We start from the raw sequence: 19,440 nt of genomic DNA, 5'->3' as shown, positions 1-19,440 counted from the left end.
TCAGCCCCAGTCCTCAAGACCCCTTCCCCCCCAACAGCTCAGATTTTCAGGATATCCCTGCTTCAGCGCAGGTGGCTCAATCAGAGGCACAGTCAAAGACCTGTGCTGAAGCAGGGACTGATAGAGTCACCTGTGCTGAAACAGGGACTAATTGAGCCACCGGTGCTGAAGCAGGAACTGATTGAGCCACCTGTACTGAAGCAGGGACTGATTGAGCCACCATTGCTGAAACAGTGACTAATTGAGCCACCTGTGATGAAGCCGGGACTGATTGAGCCACTTTTGCTGAAGCAAAACCCCTGTTGAAGTGTCAAATGACGCGAAACGCGTTGAGGTATTGAGTTTGGTAACTGTTTCTTTTCTATATAAAGAATCACATTATTTTACTGTTGTTGTCCTTCCGTGCCCTTTCTTTTAGTTTTTCTGTATTCGGCATCTTATTTGATGAACTGTCTGTATGAATATATATATATATATATATATATATATATATATATATATATATAAAAGAAAAAAGAAGTGAGTGCAACCCGATAGCAAACAAATAATTTAATAAGGGGGAAGGATGGATATATTCCTGCCACGAAGAAGAAAGTCCTCAGTAGAAGAAATGTTGCATGGCTCTCCTGATAAACAGCATATAGTACACGTCTCGATGGTATAAAACGCCTTCCTGTTATGGGACGAGCTTACTGCTTCCAGCCTGAGTAGTATTCCCGGCGCGATCCGGCCTCGCTCGTGTCCCCACGTGATGAAGTAGTGCCGTATTCATAGGGGTCCTTACGCGTTTCGCCGTTCACGGCGACTACATCAGAGGTTTGTTGGTAGCGTCGGACAGCAGCGTCTGAAGTACTCTCACGTTGCTAGCTGTAAAAATCCAGCCAATACAGGCTGCCTGACATCAAATGACCAATTGGGATCTAAATACTAGATCACCAATAGGAGATCTCCCCATATGTCTTTGTAACATTCACATTCTGTAACCAAGCACTATACCCCTTTTGAATATGCAATCTACATTGTAATAAGGGCTGTCCTTGTGCTCCAATTGAACCTGGTAGCTTTTTGAAGAGAGTGTCCACATCTTTGGACACCATTTTGCTGCGTTGGATTTTTGTATTCATTGTATCTTTTTTTCTAGTACACAGGAAACCAGAAACTACTATGTGACGAGTATGTAACTATATACCTCTTTCTCTCCCTCTCTCGCCCTGCCATCCAACTCGCGCTCTCTCTCTCTCTCTCTGTCTCTCTCTCTCTCTCTCTTTCTTAACCTCTCACTTTCTTCCTCACACCCTCTCTCTCCCTTTTTGTGTAGTAACACAGGTGTATCTTCTCACACGTCGTAGTGTTATCGTGAGGCATTTATTAAAGAGTTGTGTAAAGGACATACATACAGATACAGTACACACACACACAAACATGTCTGTGTTTTACATTGTCATATATACAAACATGATACAATTATTGTTTGTGGGTCAGTACAGGAATAGTATTGGAGGCTGCAGAGAGGGATGGAGGTGCAGTTACAGAGCTGTGTGTACACAGGAAAAGCAGAGGAGTCAGCAGAGAAGGATGGAGATGCAGTGACAAAGCTGTGTGTACACAGGAATACCAGAGAACACCTCAGAGAAGGATCGAGGTGCAGTGACAGAGCTGTGTGTATGCAGGAATAGCAGTGGAGACTGCAGAGAAGGATGAAAGTGCAGTGACAGGGCTGTGTGTATGCAGGAATAGCAGAGAACACCTCAGAGAAGGATCGAGGTGCAGTGACAGAGCTGTGTGTATGCAGGAATAGCAGTGGAGACTGTAGAGAAGGATGGAGGTGCAGTGACAGAGCTGTGTGTATGCAGGAATAGCAGAGAATACCTCAGAGAAGGATAGAGGTGCAGTGACAGAGCTGTGTGTATGCAGGTATAGCAGAGAATACCTCAGAGAAGGATAGAGGTGCAGTAACAGAGCTGTGTGTATGCAGGAATAGCAGAGGGGGATGCAGAGAAGGATAGAGGTGCAGCAACAGAGTTTTGTGTAAGCAGGAATAGCAGAGGAAACTGCAGAGAAGGATGGAGGTTTAGTGACAGAGCTGTGTGTACGCAGGACTAGTAGAGGAGACTGCAGAGAATTATGGAGTTGCAGTGACAGGGTTGTGTGTACACCGGAATTGCAGAGGAGGCTGTAGGTCAGTACTGAGTGAAGAGACAATCTCCAAAACTTATTCTCTATCCATCTGTGACCTCGATTTAATGGTGGACCTTTTGAATAAACAGTCTAATCTTTGCCTTTACTGGCATGGTTCCTTAGCAGATGATTCTTCGTGTTCACCTGGGGTCTGAAAATGATGATATAGCACTTGGGCAAAAAGATACAGACCACCAGAGCCCAGCTGGAGGACAGAATGGCGAAGACCTCCATGGCCACGGTGTACTTGCCACGGGCACTGAGGGAGGCCGGGATATAGGACACCCAGACACTGAGGAAGGCCAGCATGCTGAAGGTGATGAACTTGGCCTCGTTGAAATTGTCAGGGAGCCGCCGGGCCAGGAAGGCAACAATGAAGCTGATGGTGGCCAGGAGGCCGAGATATCCCAGCATGCACCAGAATGCAATGGAGGAGCCCTCGTTACACCCAAAGATGATTACCCCGGGTTGGGATTGAATGTCGGGTTCTTGGAAGGGAGGGGAAAGGGATAACCATGTCACACACATGCAAAGCTGAATAAAAACACTTGGAATGATGACAAAGTAGGACACCTTTGTCCCTGTCCACTTTCTTAATGTGCTGCCTGGCTTGGTGGCCTTGAAGGCGATGACAACTATAATGGTTTTGGCCAAGACGCAGGAGACACAGAGGGCAAAGACTATGCCAAATGCCACCTGCCTCAGAAGACATTTCTCAGGCTGCGGGTAGCCGATGAAAGCCAAAGAGCAGAGAAAGCCGAGGCACAGGGACACCAGGAGTAGACAACTGAGGAACCAGTTGTTGGCACGGACAATGGGCGTTGTCCTGTGGCAGATGAAAACTCCCAGAATGACAATTGGGATCATTGAAGAGGAGAGGGAAATGGCTGCTATGCTGATACCAAGTGGTTCTTGGTAAGAGAGGAACTGTATGGTCTTTGGGAGGCACCTGTCATGTTGAAGACTTGGCCACATGTCCCAGGAACATCTGTGACACTCCACAGCATCTGGAAGGGGACACTGAGGTCAACTTTTGTCAGGAATTGTATGAGTTTTCCTAAAACATCTGTGACCTTCTTACCTGTTTGGTTGGAAATCTCTCCTTGGGGACATGGGACACACTCAAAACAACAGGCAGCTTTTCCTGGTATGGCCATCTTCCTAAACCCCGAGGTACAACTTGGGCTACAGAGCGAGAGAGGGACCTATGGGAGATTCAATAGATAAAATAAGTCCAAAATTCTACATGTCTATCTATCTATCTATCTATCTATCTATCTATCTATCTATCTATCCATCCATACATCCATCCATCCATCCATCCATCCATCCATCTATCTCCTCTCTATCTATTTATACAGTATATTTCTCTCTCTCCTTCTCCCTCACACAAACTGTTTATAACACCATCTCTCACTCCTTCTCTCACTCTGTTATCTCTCTGTCTCCCACTGCTTTATCAGCAAGCTGAGTTTGTGGATATAAAAAGGGGGCCTGCATTGAAAAGCCATTCATCCAACCTACTCCATGTATTAGTTCATAGTATAAGGTTTGCTCAGACATACCTGTGTATCCCCAGTGGCCCAAATAATAGCCACACTGTCTAGTCTTAAGATCTTTCCATCGGAGGCGCTTGAGTCATAACTTCCCACTTTCACCTGCTCCAAGGAGCCTGTGGCGCTCAGATGCCAGTTCACGATATCGTAGAGGGCTGGGGGGTTCCCTTTAGCATCAAAAAACATCTGGGTCCTGTCTTTGGTCTCAAAGTTTACACCCTTAATGTAATGGAGAAGCTGGAAGAAGAAGACGATGTGAATCATTTAACCAGTGACTAAAAAGGTCAGTCCCACGTAGAAGCAATGTGACCTAATGATAGTGACGACTTTAATGGGTTAAAGGGTCAGTCCAATGTAGGAGCAAACAACAAATTAAAAAGTGAACAAAATCAAGAACTCATTGGTCAGAGCAGATCTGGGAGCTACATTTGGGGCTGACTATTCTTGTAACAGTTACATACTGTAGTCGATGAGGTAGAAAATACATAGATATCCATCACGTTCGACCTGTGTTAAATGAACATGACAGATACTTATTTTATATTTGTATTTACAGTATATTGATAAAGAGAAAGGAAAAAAATAACACCCCAGGAAACATTTGGTATATCCCGGTACACCTTTCCTTTCTAAATGATGCCCAATCTTATTTTAAAGATATCTATTGTATCTGCCATCACTGTCTCCATGGGTAATGAATCCCACATTGTAACTGCCCTTTCTGTAAAGAACCCTTCCCTGTGTTGCTGGTGAAATCTCCTTTCCTTCAACCTTAAGGGGTGACCCTGTGTCCTTCATAATGCCCTTGGGATGAAATGTGATTGAAATGTGAGATAATCCGGGAAAAAGATATGGGCAGATAATCCTAAAATCTCTAATATTGATCCAGAAGAAGGCAAACAAAACCCACATGTCAAATGATGTCTAATAAGGGAAAAAATACATCCAATAATTGCAATCAGATGTCTCCCTTGATAAACATCCTTCCCATGTTTACTTATTTGGTATATCCATGTATATCTTTCCTTTCTAAGAAGATGTCCAACCAATAGTTCTTTTGAAATCTCCTTGTATTGACCTTGAATGTATTTATATATTCTTATATAATTCCCTCTTAGACACCTTTTATCTAATGTGAACAAATCCAACTTCTCAGCATAACGTAGGTCCTATAGTCCACCCCCTTTTGTAATTTTGTGGCTCTTCTCTGGACTTTCTATAGTTCCATAATTTCTCTTTTATGGAGTGATGCCCAAGACTTCAGTGTAGTCTTACTAATGCTTTATAGAGAGACATAATTATGTTTACTTCCCTTCCATCCATTGCCCGTTTAATGCAAGACAACATCTTGTGTCCCTTTGCAGCTACTGCCTGACATTGGGCACTATTCCTAAGCCTGCTTTCAACAAGCACTCCTAAATCCTTCTCCATCAAGGAATCCCCCAATTTATCTCCATTTACAGTAATTTGTAAGTTGCCAGTATGTTCTAGTTTCCCTGATGATCATACTATTTTTCTAATGACGGTGACCTTTTACATGCTGCGTCCCTGGTAGGAGAGAAGTGACCTAATAACAGTGACCTTTTTAATCGGTTAAAGGGTCAGTCTTGTCCTGCAACAGGATTGGGTTTTTCCCTGCTCTCTGGATGCCAGCACACTTGCCCTAAAAGGAGTTGTGCAATTCTCCCTGTTATGTAATTCCTGCCACTGCCCAGTGTAACTTTGCTACATATGTATCCTTCCCTCCCTGGGTTTTCTGTAGCCTATATGTTCTATTAAGGGACTAGGGTATTCATTTGGGGTGAAAATTAGCATTTGGATTCCTGGATATATTGAGTGCCGCTCACGCTGGTCTACCAACTAGGACACCACACCCAGAACCCTCCCAGAATTAAGATTACACTGCAGACTTCATACAGGTATTATCATCTTTATACCATTATTTCTACAGCTGCATACAGTTTTTAGCACCATGCATTATACATTTGCTGGGTTTTTTGTTGCCTAGCAACTACAGCACAGACCCCTGTAAATTGCTCAGAGAAACCCTGGTTGTTTGTGTAGTCCATCTATATCCCATGTGTTCAAACTTCCTTTCTGTGAGTACACACATCTTTCTGCCTTTCCCATACAGGCATTCTTAATGTACCTCTCCCCCACATATGCCACTCACCCCACAGTTCCCCTCATCTGTTGTTATTGTTTGTTTTGCAATTAAATAACGGAAAGAAAGAAGGACTCATTGTGCATCTAAGGGAAGTGAGTTAACCTGACCCTAGCTCTTAGTTAGAAGTGGCTAGAGGGCCAGAACAAGTCTCATGAGATATTTAGCCTTACTTGCCAAGGTCGAATTGATGAGATGTTGGCACAGGCACCATGATGGAATGGTCCGCTTCCGGGCTTACAGTGGAGCAGGCTTTGTAAGGCCCATGCAAAGGCGTAAACTGATGTGTAGACATTGAGACTGCTTCTCTGACGTGCTTCAGCCATGGAGCTGCCAAACTTCTCTCTTCCTGTACATTGTGGAATTGTGGTATTATCTGTCCAGTCATCGACATTCTTCTGGTCCCACCACTTACAAGAGAAAGTCTGCTTCCAGAACTCCTGTATCAATGTATCATTTGGGGATTTGGAAGGGTGGAGGGCATGTAAGTATTCAAAGAACCCTGGCATCTGCCCAGAATGGATGGCAAAACCTATGGTGCCCGCCAGGACCCTATTAAACTTTTTATTGGAAAGGAGAGCGGAGGTTGACCAAGATTCACTGGCCACCAAAATTTTCCCTGTCACGTTCTGCCTCACCAGCTCTTCCACCACCGGCAGAAATGCAGAACCATAAGACAACACCACAATTGCCTTGGCTGTAGACTCCCTGATGACACGGACGAGGTGGGGAGCATTACTGTTGGGTTGGCTGGTCATAATATTCTCAACAAAGGCCACGCAAGCCCCGACCTTGACTATTTCCTGCTGGACCACCTGAATTCCAAATTGACCATAGTCATTGTCAGTGGCCAGCAGACCAATCCAAGTCCATCCAAAGTGAGACACCAGCTGGGCCAGACCTTGGGACTGAAACACATCACTGGGGATGGTCCGGAAGAAGGATGGGAACAGATTCCGGTCACTGAGGAGAGGGCTGGTTGAAAAATAACTGATCTGTCGAAACATTACAAATAAGAACGAAAATAACTTCTACTATGAAACAATTGACGCCATTAGGATGGAGAAAAAAATTACAAATGAGAATGAAGAGAACATATACAAAGTAACATTTGGCGCTGTCTGTTTTATTATTAACCAGGGTTTACAGTTGAAAAAGAGACCTGTGTGGTTTGGAAAGATCTGTACACATGAAGAACAAAAACACGCTCCCTTTATGGAATATGAATCTAGGAAAAAGATTGTCCCCACATATATGGAAAACACACACACTCCCTGCGCCCCTCCCAAATTGGCTGCAATTTATTCATGAGATTTCTACATTTTTAACCTAAATCTCATACGAGAAGCCATTTAGGGGCATATTTTGATCCAAAGATGATTCAAGCCTGCAAAAGGTAAACTCCAGTTTAGCAGGTGCCTGTACTCAATCAATTGCATTTCTTATTGTCCTATGTGCTAAACGTGTGATAGTGTCTAAAGGGTTAAATGAATGCTACCTGTGGTTTAATGCAATTAATTACCGACATAAGTCATTAACAAGGTAACAAGTAGCATTGTGATGGGAAACGGTGAGCGCGCAGGTTCCTTAGTGATACATATTACACAATACACATATTTCTCTCAAAAATACATACTACAACGCCCACCGTTTCCCGTCACGATGCTAAGGGAACCTTGTTACTGGATTCTGCCTGTTATTAATTGCACTAAATCACAGTTATGAATTATGCTTCATTCATTTAACCCTATGGGAACTGTCACATATTTTACAAAGTTTAGTCCATAGTACAATAAGAAATGTTTTGTAATGAGTATACTATAGGTACCTGCTAAACTGGAGTTAACCTTAAAGCTAAAATGGCCCATCTGTACCCGTGAAGAAGTGACCTCCGGAGGATCTGAAAACGATGCTCATGTTCCCTCTTATTTCAAGCCCGTCAATGTATAACACACTCGTATCTCTCTTACCTGTGGGAATCTGTACAGTCCCAACATGTGGGCCAATTGGATGGAGCGTGTGGACCCAGAATCTCCAATGACACCTGCTAGAGGTGACTCTTTGTGACACCGGTAATTGGGGATGCTTCCTTGTCCTCCCGACAGCAGCCAGAATGTCCCCGCTACTATCCGTCTAATACTAGCACAGGAGTCAAATATCTGGAAGCCCAGAGAGATGTTGGGGAGGAGGTCGGGGTTTGAGTTAATCTCTTCTGAAGCAAATATCATCGCTTGCATGCCCTGATAGATCTGGAGATCAAACCTGGAGGGTTATGTGGAAATGTCACAGACAGTGTTAGTGTCCCACACACAAACTGGTGGACTTTGGACTGTATGACCCACAGACGAGACCACCATAGTAGAGAGACTGAGTAATATTAATGTTATAATGCAGAATAGGGTTAGTTTGAACAATCCAGAATTGTAGTAGGCAAAAAGAGCACAGGCTAATGACTTTCTAAATGGAGAAAGAGAAAAAAAATCCCAAGGCAAACTCCAAAACTAGCAGATCCGTTTTAATTGCAAGCTTCAGCCAATGCAAGGACTACATGTACGTACCTACGCGTTTCATGCAAAAGCACTTCGTCAAGGTGCCACCTATAATTCTGGATTCATCCCACTGACGGACTGCACGCCACGGATGCTGTGGATGTTCCACCAAGCCAACAGGTAATGGGTCTATGTGGTTGTCAAGAGGACATCACTAGGCACATAGCCCTCTCAGCAATGGTCGGCATTTATTGGTGGACACCACATGTGCATCTGGACATTTATTACTATATATTCATGTGACAGAACCACATTGGATTTTGGAGAACCAAATTGTACTGCTTAGTTTGAAGAAGATAAACAAAACATCTGGTCAAGATACAGACAAATATAGCGTCAGCAACTTTCAGTAATTGCGCAATGGACACTAGACAATGGACAATCAGTAAAGATAAAGACTTTGGCAACACAATTATCTTGACTAACCCCAAGTCTGATAACATAGGAACAAGACCATCCCGTCCCCTACACTAATACAGAGAACGAAGATAGCAGAGAAGTGCTAATGGAAGATACATTTTAGGGGGTGGGATATCTGGCTGTGTCACACACAGAAATAGGGGCTCCCTCAGTCTGTCACTGTCACACACACAGGGAGAGGGGCTCCCTCTGTCTGTCACTGTCACACACACAGGGAGAGGGGCTCCCTCAATCTGTCACTGTAACACACAGGGAGAGGGACTCCCTCAGTTTGTCACTGTCACACACACACACAGGGAGAGGGGCTCCCTCAGTCTGTCACTGTCACACATACAGGAGAGCGGCTCTCTTAGTCTGTCACTGTCACACACACAGGGAGAGGGGCTCCCTCAGTCTGTCAGTGTCACACACACAGGGAGAGGGGCTCCTCAGTATGTCACTGTCACACACACAGGGAGAGGGGCTCCCTCAGTCTGTCAGTGTCACACACAGGGAGAGGGGCTCCCTCAGTCTGTCAGTGTCACACACACAGGGAGAGGGGCTCCTCAGTATGTCACTGTCACACACACAGGGAGAGGGGCTCCCTCAGTCTGTCAGTGTGTCACACACACACACACACACACACACACACACACACACACACACACACACACACACACACACACACACACACACACACACACACACACACACACACACACACACACACACACACACACACACACACACACACACACACACACAGGTATCCCTCAGTCTGTCAGTGTCACACACACAGGGAGAGAGGCTCTCTCAGGCTTTCAGTGTCACACACACAGGTAGAGGGGCTCCCTCCTTCTGTCCGTGACACACACACACACACACACGAACACACACACACACACACACACACACACACACACACACACACACACACACACACACACACACACACACACACACACACACACACACACACACACACACACACACACACACACACACACACACACACACACACGAGAAGGGCTCTCTCAGTCTGTCAGTGTCACACATCTCAGTCTGTCAGTGTCACACACAAAGGGAAAGGGTATCCCTCAGTCTGTCAGTGTCACACACACAGGGAGAGGGTCTCCCTCAGTCTGTCTGTGTCACACATACAGGGAGAGATGCTCCCTCAGTCTGTCAGTGTCACACACACAGGGAGAGGGTCTCCCTCAGTCTGTCAGTGTCACACACACAGGGAGAGATGCTCCCTCAGTCTGTCAGTGTCACACACACAGGGAGAGAGGCTCCCTCAGTCTGTCACTGTCACACACACAGGGAGAGGGGCTCCCTCAGTCTGTCACTGTCACACACACAGGGAGAGTTGATCCCTCCGTCTGTCAGTGTCACACACAAACACACACACACACACACACACACACACACACACACACACACACACACACACACACACACACACACACACACACACACACACACACACACACACACACACACAAGAGTTGCTCCCTCAGTCTGTCAGTGTCACACACACAGGGCGAGGGGCTACCTCAGTCTGTCACTGTCACACACACACAGGGAGAGGGGCTCCCTCAGTCTGTCACTGTCACACACACAGGAGAGGGGCTCCCTCAGTCTGTCCGTGTCACACACACAGGAGAGGGGCTCCCTCAGTCTGTCAGTGTCACACACACAGGGAGAGGGGACCCTCAGTCTGTCAGTGTCACACACACACAGGGAGAGGGGCTCCCTCAGCCTGTCAGTGTCACACACACAGCGAGAGGGGCTCCCTCAGTCTGTCAGTGTCACACACACAGGGAGAGGGGCTCCCTCAGTCTGTCAGTGTCGCACACACACAGGAGAGGGGCTCCCTCAGTCTGTCACTGTCACACACACAGGAAGAAGGGCTCCCTCAGTCTGTCAGTGTCACACACACAGGGAGAGGGTTCCCTCAGTCTGTCAGTGTCACACACTGAGGAGAGGGGCTCCCTCAGTCTGTCAGTGTCACACACACAGGGAGAGGGGATCCTCAGTCTGTCACTGTCACAGACCCAATGGGAGAGGGGCTCCCTCAGTCTGTCAGTTTCACACACACAGGGAGGGGGGTCCCTCAGTCTGTCAGTGTCACACACACAGGGAGAGGGGCTCCCTCAGTCTGTCAGTGTCACACACAAAGGGAAAGGGTATCCCTCAGTCTGTCAGTGTCACACACACAGGGAGAGGGGCTCCCTCAGTCTGTCAGTTTCACACACATAGTATTCAATCCGATTGCAAAAAAGTTAGTAATGTTCAATTAAAACTCACGTTTTACATATATGATCTGCAGGTTTGCTTGTGAAAAGGTTTTCGCTGATGCTTCTGTCCATGTTAATTGGAAAAACTCCCCCAATAATAATGTCTCCAGCCTCGCTCAGATATTCATTCATATTTCCACCAGACAGATTGCATCCTCGCCCTGACCCCCAGCACATACACACTTCCACATCTAATGTGTATAACATCCACATTATAACGGGGAGCAATCTTCCAATTCTGTATAAACAGCAGCTCTGTCTGTGTCTGTGATTCATCTCTAACTCACAGGGAGAGGGGACCCTCAGTCTGTCAGTGTCACACACACAGGGAGAGGGGACCCTCAGTCTGTCACTGTCACACACACAGGAGAGGGGCTCCCTCAGTCTGTCACTGTCACACACACAGAAGAGGGGCTCCCTCAGTCTGTCAGTGTCACACACACAGGGAGAGAGGCTCCCTCAGTCTGTCAGAGTCACACACACATGGAGAGGGGACCCTCAGTCTGTCAGTGTCACAGACACAGGGAGAGGGGACCCTCAGTCTGTCAGTGTCACAGACACAGGGAGAGGTGCTCCCTCAGTCTGTCAGTGTCACACACACATGGAGAGGGGCCCCTCAGTCTGTCAGTGTCACACACACATGGAGAGGGGCCCCTCAGTCTGTCAGTGTCACAGACACAGGGAGAGGGGACCCTCAGTCTGTCAGTGTCACACCCACCCACAGGGGAGGGGCTCCCTCAGTCTGTCACAATCACACACACACAGGGAGAGGGTACCCTCAGTCTGTCAGTATCACACACACACAGGGAGAGGGGCTCCCTCAGTCTATTAGTGACACACACACACACACACACACACACACACACACACACACACACACACACACACACACACACACACACACACACACACACACACACACACACACACACACACACACACACACACACACACACACACACACACACACACACAGTGAGAGGGGCTCCCTCAGTCTGTCTGTGTCACACACAGGGAGTGGGTCTCTCTCAGTCTGTGAGTGTCACACACACAGGAGAGGGGCTCCTTTAGTCTGTCAGTGTCACACACACAGGAAAGGGGCTCCCTCAGTCTGTCAGTGTCACACACATAGTGTCCCCTTAGTCTATCAGTGTCACACAGACAGGAGATGGACTCCTTAAGCCAGTTTTTATAAGTTGTGTAGATGTCCTGGGAATGCAGATTTTAATTACACCATCTCTCATTAATTATCTTATCAAGAATTTGACAACACCCTGGGAATCCGTGCTAATTCCAGAGAATCATGTCTCTATTTTCCTGCTCCACCATTCCCACGAGGGACACATAACAGCAGTGTCAGTGTGACGGCCCTAGCAATGATAGTAAGCAACATATTGTGTCTTGCTTTGGCAGTGAGAGATTTGTCCAGTATATACGCTGTTTAGAATAAGTGTAGGGAGCATATATATTTATAGGCCAGTATCCTCTATTTGCACTCAAGGGACTTAACAATCTTAAAATATAACTTTTAATTTATATTCAAATAAAATATGAAATGGAAGTTAGAAAATTATAGTTTAAAAAAACCCTAATATAAACTTGAGCATTGCACGCTCCTCTTCACACATTTGTAATTTTAGTTATATGTTCTGAGTGATTATATATCATGTGAATTTATAGTGCCTCTCACGGGAGATGTCACACTGGACTCAAACGTATCAACACTTTTTATATTTCTGGGTACTCAATTGAACAATAGGTAGGGGAAAGGGAAGTGAGGGAATAAGCTCAAGCTACTGTCTAAGGAACGGTGCCAAGGGTAAGGGAACTAGTAACATGGACTGTACTTGCCTTGGCAAGAAAAAAGGACCCCTTTAGAACAAGCACTCGTATAGTGATAAATGAAAATAGATAAAATGAACCTTTAATAATATATGGGGTTTAAAGGGAAACACACAACACTTTAAAACCAGAATTAAATAGCTATCTCCCAGTCCTGTGTACCAGACTGGTTGCCATATAAATCTAGGGAACCCTATAATAGCTGGCATATGCAGAATGGATTTTTAGCTTATGCCTCAGTGTGGTGTAAATGTTGGAGCTAGTATAGTGTCTGTCAAAGATGTACCGGACAGACACATATAAGTATACCTACAACTGAATAAATTGTAACTCTAAGAGAGTACTCGCTGGTTAGATAGTGAGTGGTAAGTGCACAGTGTCTCAAAACTCACATACTGGATATATGTAGGGATAAATACATCCAAGAAATGGTACTCAAATCTTCAAGAGTAAACAATATATAAAAAAGGGTCCCTAAAGACGACGCAAAAAATGAGTTAAAATAAAACTATGAAGCTACTGTGTAGCTAGGGAAAAGGCTTCAAGCTGGAAGCCTAAGATACTGCTGCGGCAGCTTTTATTCTTACAAATCACCGGCTTTTACCTAGCTTGTTCCTGGAACGCCACGCTGGTCACCTGGAGCATGTCGTGCTCCTTTTGCTGTCCCAGCCAGGGTCATGCCCGGCTGACGCGCAGTTGATGGGTTTATTGATAATGGTTCGGATTTAAATAGGCTGCAATGCTTCGCGTGTCCGCCAGATGGCAGAAATTCATGAATTGTAATGCGCCGAATCAGTAATGTGTCGGCTTGCAGGTGTTTCGTTTAAAAAAGATACTGTACCACAGTGTGCCATTGTAACTTGGCCTTGAGACTGAAGGAAGAGTTGCCAAAATGTATCAATTTAGGCTTTTCATATTAAAGAAAGACAAAGACCAGTTTCAGTTTGTGTTACACTATTCTCCAGAGACCCACCCGCCATGAGTGTTCAAGAGCAGCCCGCTTTCCTAAAACCTGACAGAAGTTACGCGTATTTGATATGGGCCGCGATTAATGCAACAGAGGATAAGATGGCAACAGTTGCTCAAATTTATCAGTATTTTATCGAAAACTATGACTTTTACAAATTTTCGCCAACTCCTCATACGTGGAAGCGTGCAGTAAGGAAAAGGTTTTGATGAAGCTTGCATGTATCTAAGCGATTTCCAGCCTCACCTGCTGACTACAGGTGGACTAGTCCCGCTGCCAACTATCGACGTGGATGATGAAGAAAGCTGGACTGGCAGTGGACCGGCGCCGGCGCAAGCTGAACGGGAAATTCAATGGTGAGTACTGTCTTGTTGCTGTATGATTTTGGTGGGGCTGGCTGGGTACTTCTTTAGGGGGCTGACCATTACTGTACATTAAAACTTTTCTTTTTTTTTCTTCAGAAAAGAAAACGGCTAATGGGGGGATTTCGATGGATAATATTGTACTGTATGCTGATGTTTTCCAGCCGTACAGTATACTGTGTAATAAACCCGAATAAATAAAACTATGCATTTATTCTACATATTCAGTATCGTTTCATTATGTGTCTTCCACAGTATACTGTACAGTGGTATACAGTGCCTAACATCTATGGGCAAAAAGAATTTTATTCCTAGGTGCCCTAGAACAGAAGTTCCCATGCCAATTGCCCGTGAACTTGACCGCGGCCCTAAGTAGTTCTCACGCCAATTGCGCAAATTTAATGTAAAATAACCCGTTCTGTGAGTCTGAGCGGGTTGAAATTTACCTGGTCCTCATGCGGGAGGACCCTTGCCATAATGGCAAATTATCAGCCTTGCACGACCCCCGGAACCGAACGGTACCAAAAGACAGTTTAAAAGCACATTACCAAAGTGGCTTTTTTTCTGCCATGCAAGTCAATGGCAGAAACCTGAACTTTAACATCACCCTGACTCCGTTCTGTTGCCACGAGAGGGTCTCAATTTGCCATGCAATCCTGCCGCAACTAGGACTACATGGTCACCGAATCTGAGCCCTCTAGGTCTAACAGAACCGGAGTTGTGGGTTCCAGGTTTCTGCTCATTCTGACTTAGCCGGTTCAAAGCTTTCTCCGCCATTGCGCTCAATGGTAGGACCCTCCTCTCCGGCGTGACCCTTTCTCGCCGCCATTACTGCTCGGACCCTGTTGGGGTCAAGTGAGGGGGTTCCTAACATCTAGGGGCAAAATTTTATTTCTAGGTGCCCTAGAACAGAAGTTCCCACGCCAATTGACCTACAGTAGTTCCCACGCCAATTGCCGTAGTTCCTACGCCAATTGCGCGACCAGGCAGTTAAAAAACAGTGCAGCAAGCATCTACATTTGTTACACTGGCAAAGGAGCAAATGGAAACAATGTGAGGCAATTCAACATGTTCTTTTATTGGTGGAGTCAGTACAAAAACATTTATTTACAAATACTGTACAATGTTGAAGCATTTTAAGTAACATCTCCTTTATTAAAGAAACCCAGTACTGTATACAGTACAGTGGGATGGTGCGCAACACTGTCAGTCAGACCTGCACCAGTTCAGTCCTAGAGGGCAGCAAACAGGGCAGGTTTTCAGGGCAACATTGAAAACCGTGCCTGTTTGCGGCCCTCAGGGACTGGAGTTGTGCATGTCCCGTGTAAAAAAACACACAACAACATCTCCAGCGGGTACTGTAGGGCAAAACATCAAAATTAGGCTTTTATTAGCCGGAGGGTTTAAACCAGAAAGACACAGCTTATCTTTCAGCAAAAACAGGGTTAATGGGAGACAAACAAAACAGGCCTATCTCCCATAGGGAGCACTGACCAGGCCAACCCCTACTGCCTATCTATGGGCTGGAGGGCTAGGCCCCTTCACAAAAACGGTTCATACAGTATGTCGAGGACAGTTACCTTTGGCTGCAGTAGGGTCCTGTGTCTGTGTGCAGGGTTTCACTCCACAGTGCTCCATGGGTCCAGAGTCCAGGGTCTAGGGTTCAGGGTCCAAGGTTCAGGGTTCACAGTCCAGGGTCCAGAGTCCTAGATACAGGGTTCAGGGTCCAGAGTCCAGGTTTAAGGGTCCAGAGTCCAGAGTTCAGGGTCCAAGGTTCAGGGTCCAGGGTCCAAGTTTCAAGGTCCATGTTTCAGGGTCCAAGTTTCAGGGTCCAAGTTTCAGGGTCCAAGGTCCAGGGTTCAGGGTCCAGAACCTTCCTGGCCGGAGAGATCTCAGTAGTTGGTCTCTGTGGATTTTGACGCCCCTGGCGGGTCATCGGAGGAGATTAATCCAGCTAGCCCGCTTTGGGAATTAACCTCCTCAGTGCTGCACCCGGCTGTGTGCACGGGATTTCCCTGCCCCAGTCTACGAGCAGGAATCCACCCGGTTACAATGTCCTTTTTGAATGATTCATTTAAATGAAATAGAAAACAATGGGTTTATTAGGGTCTGATCTGGTCTAATGGCAACCTGGGGCTTCATGGGATACAGGTGGAAATCCCCTGCAGGATCTTGAGAACGTTTATTGGGTAACTTGCTCTCTAACGATCTACTGACCAGCTTGATTTGCCATCTGTCCTTGGGGACAGGGGACACATTGGAAAGAGCAGACAGGCTCCGCTCTTATAGCTAACAAAATACAATACAAATGTAGCCCCTACATTTATACTGTGAGCAATGCAACGCTGGTCTGCTCCACCTATCACATGGTACGATGGGGAACGGGAGACGCAGTCCCTGGTCTGCCTGGCAACATATGACAGGAGAGATGGGATTGGATGGAATGTTGGAGCAGGCTGTCAGTATGAAGGACACAGAGAAAGTCCAACTGCCCTTCTGAGAGAGACATACAAAGAGACAGCCCAAGTGACAGTGAGTGGGGCGTCAGAGACAGTCAGACACTCACCGAGGTGACAGAAGAGGATGGTATGAGACTGCTAGCAAAAGACAGGCAGAGAGACAGAGAGACAGAGAGACAGAGAGACAGAGAGGCAGAGAGACAGAGAGACAGAGAGACAGAGAGACAGAGAGAAAGAGAGACAGAGAGGCAGAAAGACAGAGAGACAGAGAGAGAGGCAGAAACAGACAGGGAGAGAGAGATGAGCGAGAGATGAGAGTTGAGAGGGATACACAGGAATAACATTATGAAGTTGAAGGTTCATTCAGAACTTAATCGGGCGCCAAAAACGCACACCTGACAAAAGAAAAAGTATAACAGACCTATCAATAATAAATAATCAAATATATTGCCAGTGCAAGAACGCCACCCTCAGCACGTCCAGGAGCAGCATGGGGAAATCACTCTGGAATTAACGTCCCAAAGTCGGTAGCTGCTCTGGAAAGAGAGGCCAATGGACAAAATCTGATTAAAAGAAAGGAAATCCTATCCCCGGGGAGTTTACAATCCGTAGTGACAGGCGGACGTGACATGGAATAGAGATGGGGCGGGGACATACAGGTGTAGCGCTATTAACTGTCGCCGTGGGCTCAATGTGAAGAGGATGGAGTTCAGGCTGGCGTGGCCGCCTCATGCTCCCTGCTCTCACAGCCCAGCGTGGAGTACATTCCCCAGACAGGACAGGGTGTAGGACTATATCTGGCACATTCCCAGACAGGACAGGGTGTAGGACTATATCTGGCACATTCCCAGACAGGACAGGGTGTAGGACTATATCTGGCACATTGCCAGACAGGACAGGGTGTAGGACTATATCTGGCACATTGCCAGACAGGACAGGGTGTAGGACTATATCTGGCACATTGCCAGACAGGACAGGGTGTAGGACTATATCTGTTACATTGCCAGACAGGACAGGGTGTAGGACTATATCTGGCACATTGCCAGACAGGACAGGGTGTAGGACTATATCTGGCACATTGCCAGACAGGACAGGGTGTAGGACTATATCTGGCACATTCCCGAGACAGGACAGGGTGTAGGACTATATCTGGCACATTCCCCAGACAGGACAGGGTGTAGGACTATATCTGGCACATTCCCCAGACAGGACAGGGTGTAGGACTATATCTGGCACATTGCCAGACAGGACAGGGTGTAGGACTATATCTGGCACATTGCCAGACAGGACAGGGTGTAGGACTATATCTGGCACATTGCCTGGTGGACAGTTTTTCTTCCTCTTCTCCTCTTTTTTTTGTGTTGTGTCCTTTTCTTTCCCCTGTCATATAGGACAGGGGGGCTCATCCCCAGTCCTCAAGACCCCTTCCCCCCCAACAGCTCAGATTTTCAGGATATCCCTGCTTTAGCGCAGGTGGCTCAATCAGAGGCACAGTCAAAGACCTGTGCTGAAGCAGGGACTGATAGAGTCACCTGTGCTGAAACAGGGACTAATTGAGCCACCTGTGCTGAAACAGTGACTAATTGAGCCACCTGTGATGAAGCCGGGACTGATTGAGCCACTTTTGCTGAAGCAAAACCCCTGATGAAGTGTCAAATGACGCGAAACGCGTTGAGGTATTGAGTTTTGTAACTGTTTATTTTCAATATAAAGAATCACATTATTTTACTGTTGTTGCCCTTTCTTTTAGTTTTTCTGTATTCGGCATCTTATTTGATGAACTGTCTGTATGAATATATATATATATATATACACAGTGGTCGACAAATCACCAAAAAATCTACTCGCCGAACAAAAAAATCTACTCGCCACCTAGTACCACACGAGTGCTGCTTGGGCCAATAGGAGCTCGCCACGATGTTAAATCCACTCGCCCGGGGCGTGCAGATATATAGGTTTGTCGAACACTGTATATATATATATATATATATATATATATATATATATATATATATATATATATATATAAAAGAAAAAAGAAGTGAGTGCAACCCGATAGCGAACAAATAATTTAAAAAGGGGGAAGGATGGATATATTCCTGCCACGAAGAAGAATTTCCTCCGTAGAAGAAATGTTGCATGGTTCTCCTGATAAACAGCATATAGTACACGTCTCGATGGTATAAAACGCCTTCCTTTTAGGGGACGAGCTTACTGCTTCCAGCCTGAGTAGTATTCCTGGCACGATCTGGCCTCGATCGTTTCACCACGTGATGACGTAGTGCTGTGTTCAAAGGGGTAGCGTCAGACAGCAGCGTCTGAAGTACTCTCACGTTGCTAGCTGTAAAAATCTAGCCAATACAGGCTGCCTGACATCAAATGACCAATTGGGATCTAAATACTAGATCACCAATAGGAGAGCTCCCTATACAGTATACACAGTATAGTATGTCTTTGTAACATTCACATTCAGTAACCAAGCACTATACCCCTTTTGTATGTGCAATCTACAATGTAATAAGGGCTGTCCTTGTGCTCCAATTGAACCTGGTAGCTTTTTGAAGAGAGTGCACACATCTTTGGACACATTTTGCTGCGTTGGATTTTTGTATTCATTGTATCTTTTTTTCTAGTACACAGGAAACCAGAAACTACTATGTGACG

At 46.0% G+C, this 19,440-nt stretch overlaps 1 protein-coding gene across 1 annotated transcript; it reads right to left on the bottom strand.

The window, feature by feature from the left end:
• Positions 1-1,866: 1,866 nt before the first annotated feature.
• On the bottom strand, positions 1,867-13,633 carry LOC142471098 (vomeronasal type-2 receptor 26-like). The gene is made up of 5 exons (XM_075577893.1): positions 13,593-13,633; positions 7,869-8,160; positions 6,537-6,893; positions 3,260-3,383; positions 1,867-3,185 (listed from the first exon to the last, which is right to left on the bottom strand). The coding sequence occupies exons 1-5, from the start codon at positions 13,631-13,633 to the stop codon at positions 2,269-2,271; spliced, it is 1,731 nt and encodes a 576-aa protein (XP_075434008.1). The 3' UTR covers positions 1,867-2,268.
• Between the last annotated feature and the right edge of the window lie 5,807 nt (positions 13,634-19,440).

This window comes from Ascaphus truei, chromosome 20, assembly GCF_040206685.1.
Source record: "Ascaphus truei isolate aAscTru1 chromosome 20, aAscTru1.hap1, whole genome shotgun sequence".
Taxonomy (NCBI): domain Eukaryota; kingdom Metazoa; phylum Chordata; class Amphibia; order Anura; family Ascaphidae; genus Ascaphus; species Ascaphus truei.
Note: the sequence above shows the minus strand (reverse complement) of the source record. Positions and strands in the feature narration are given on the sequence as shown.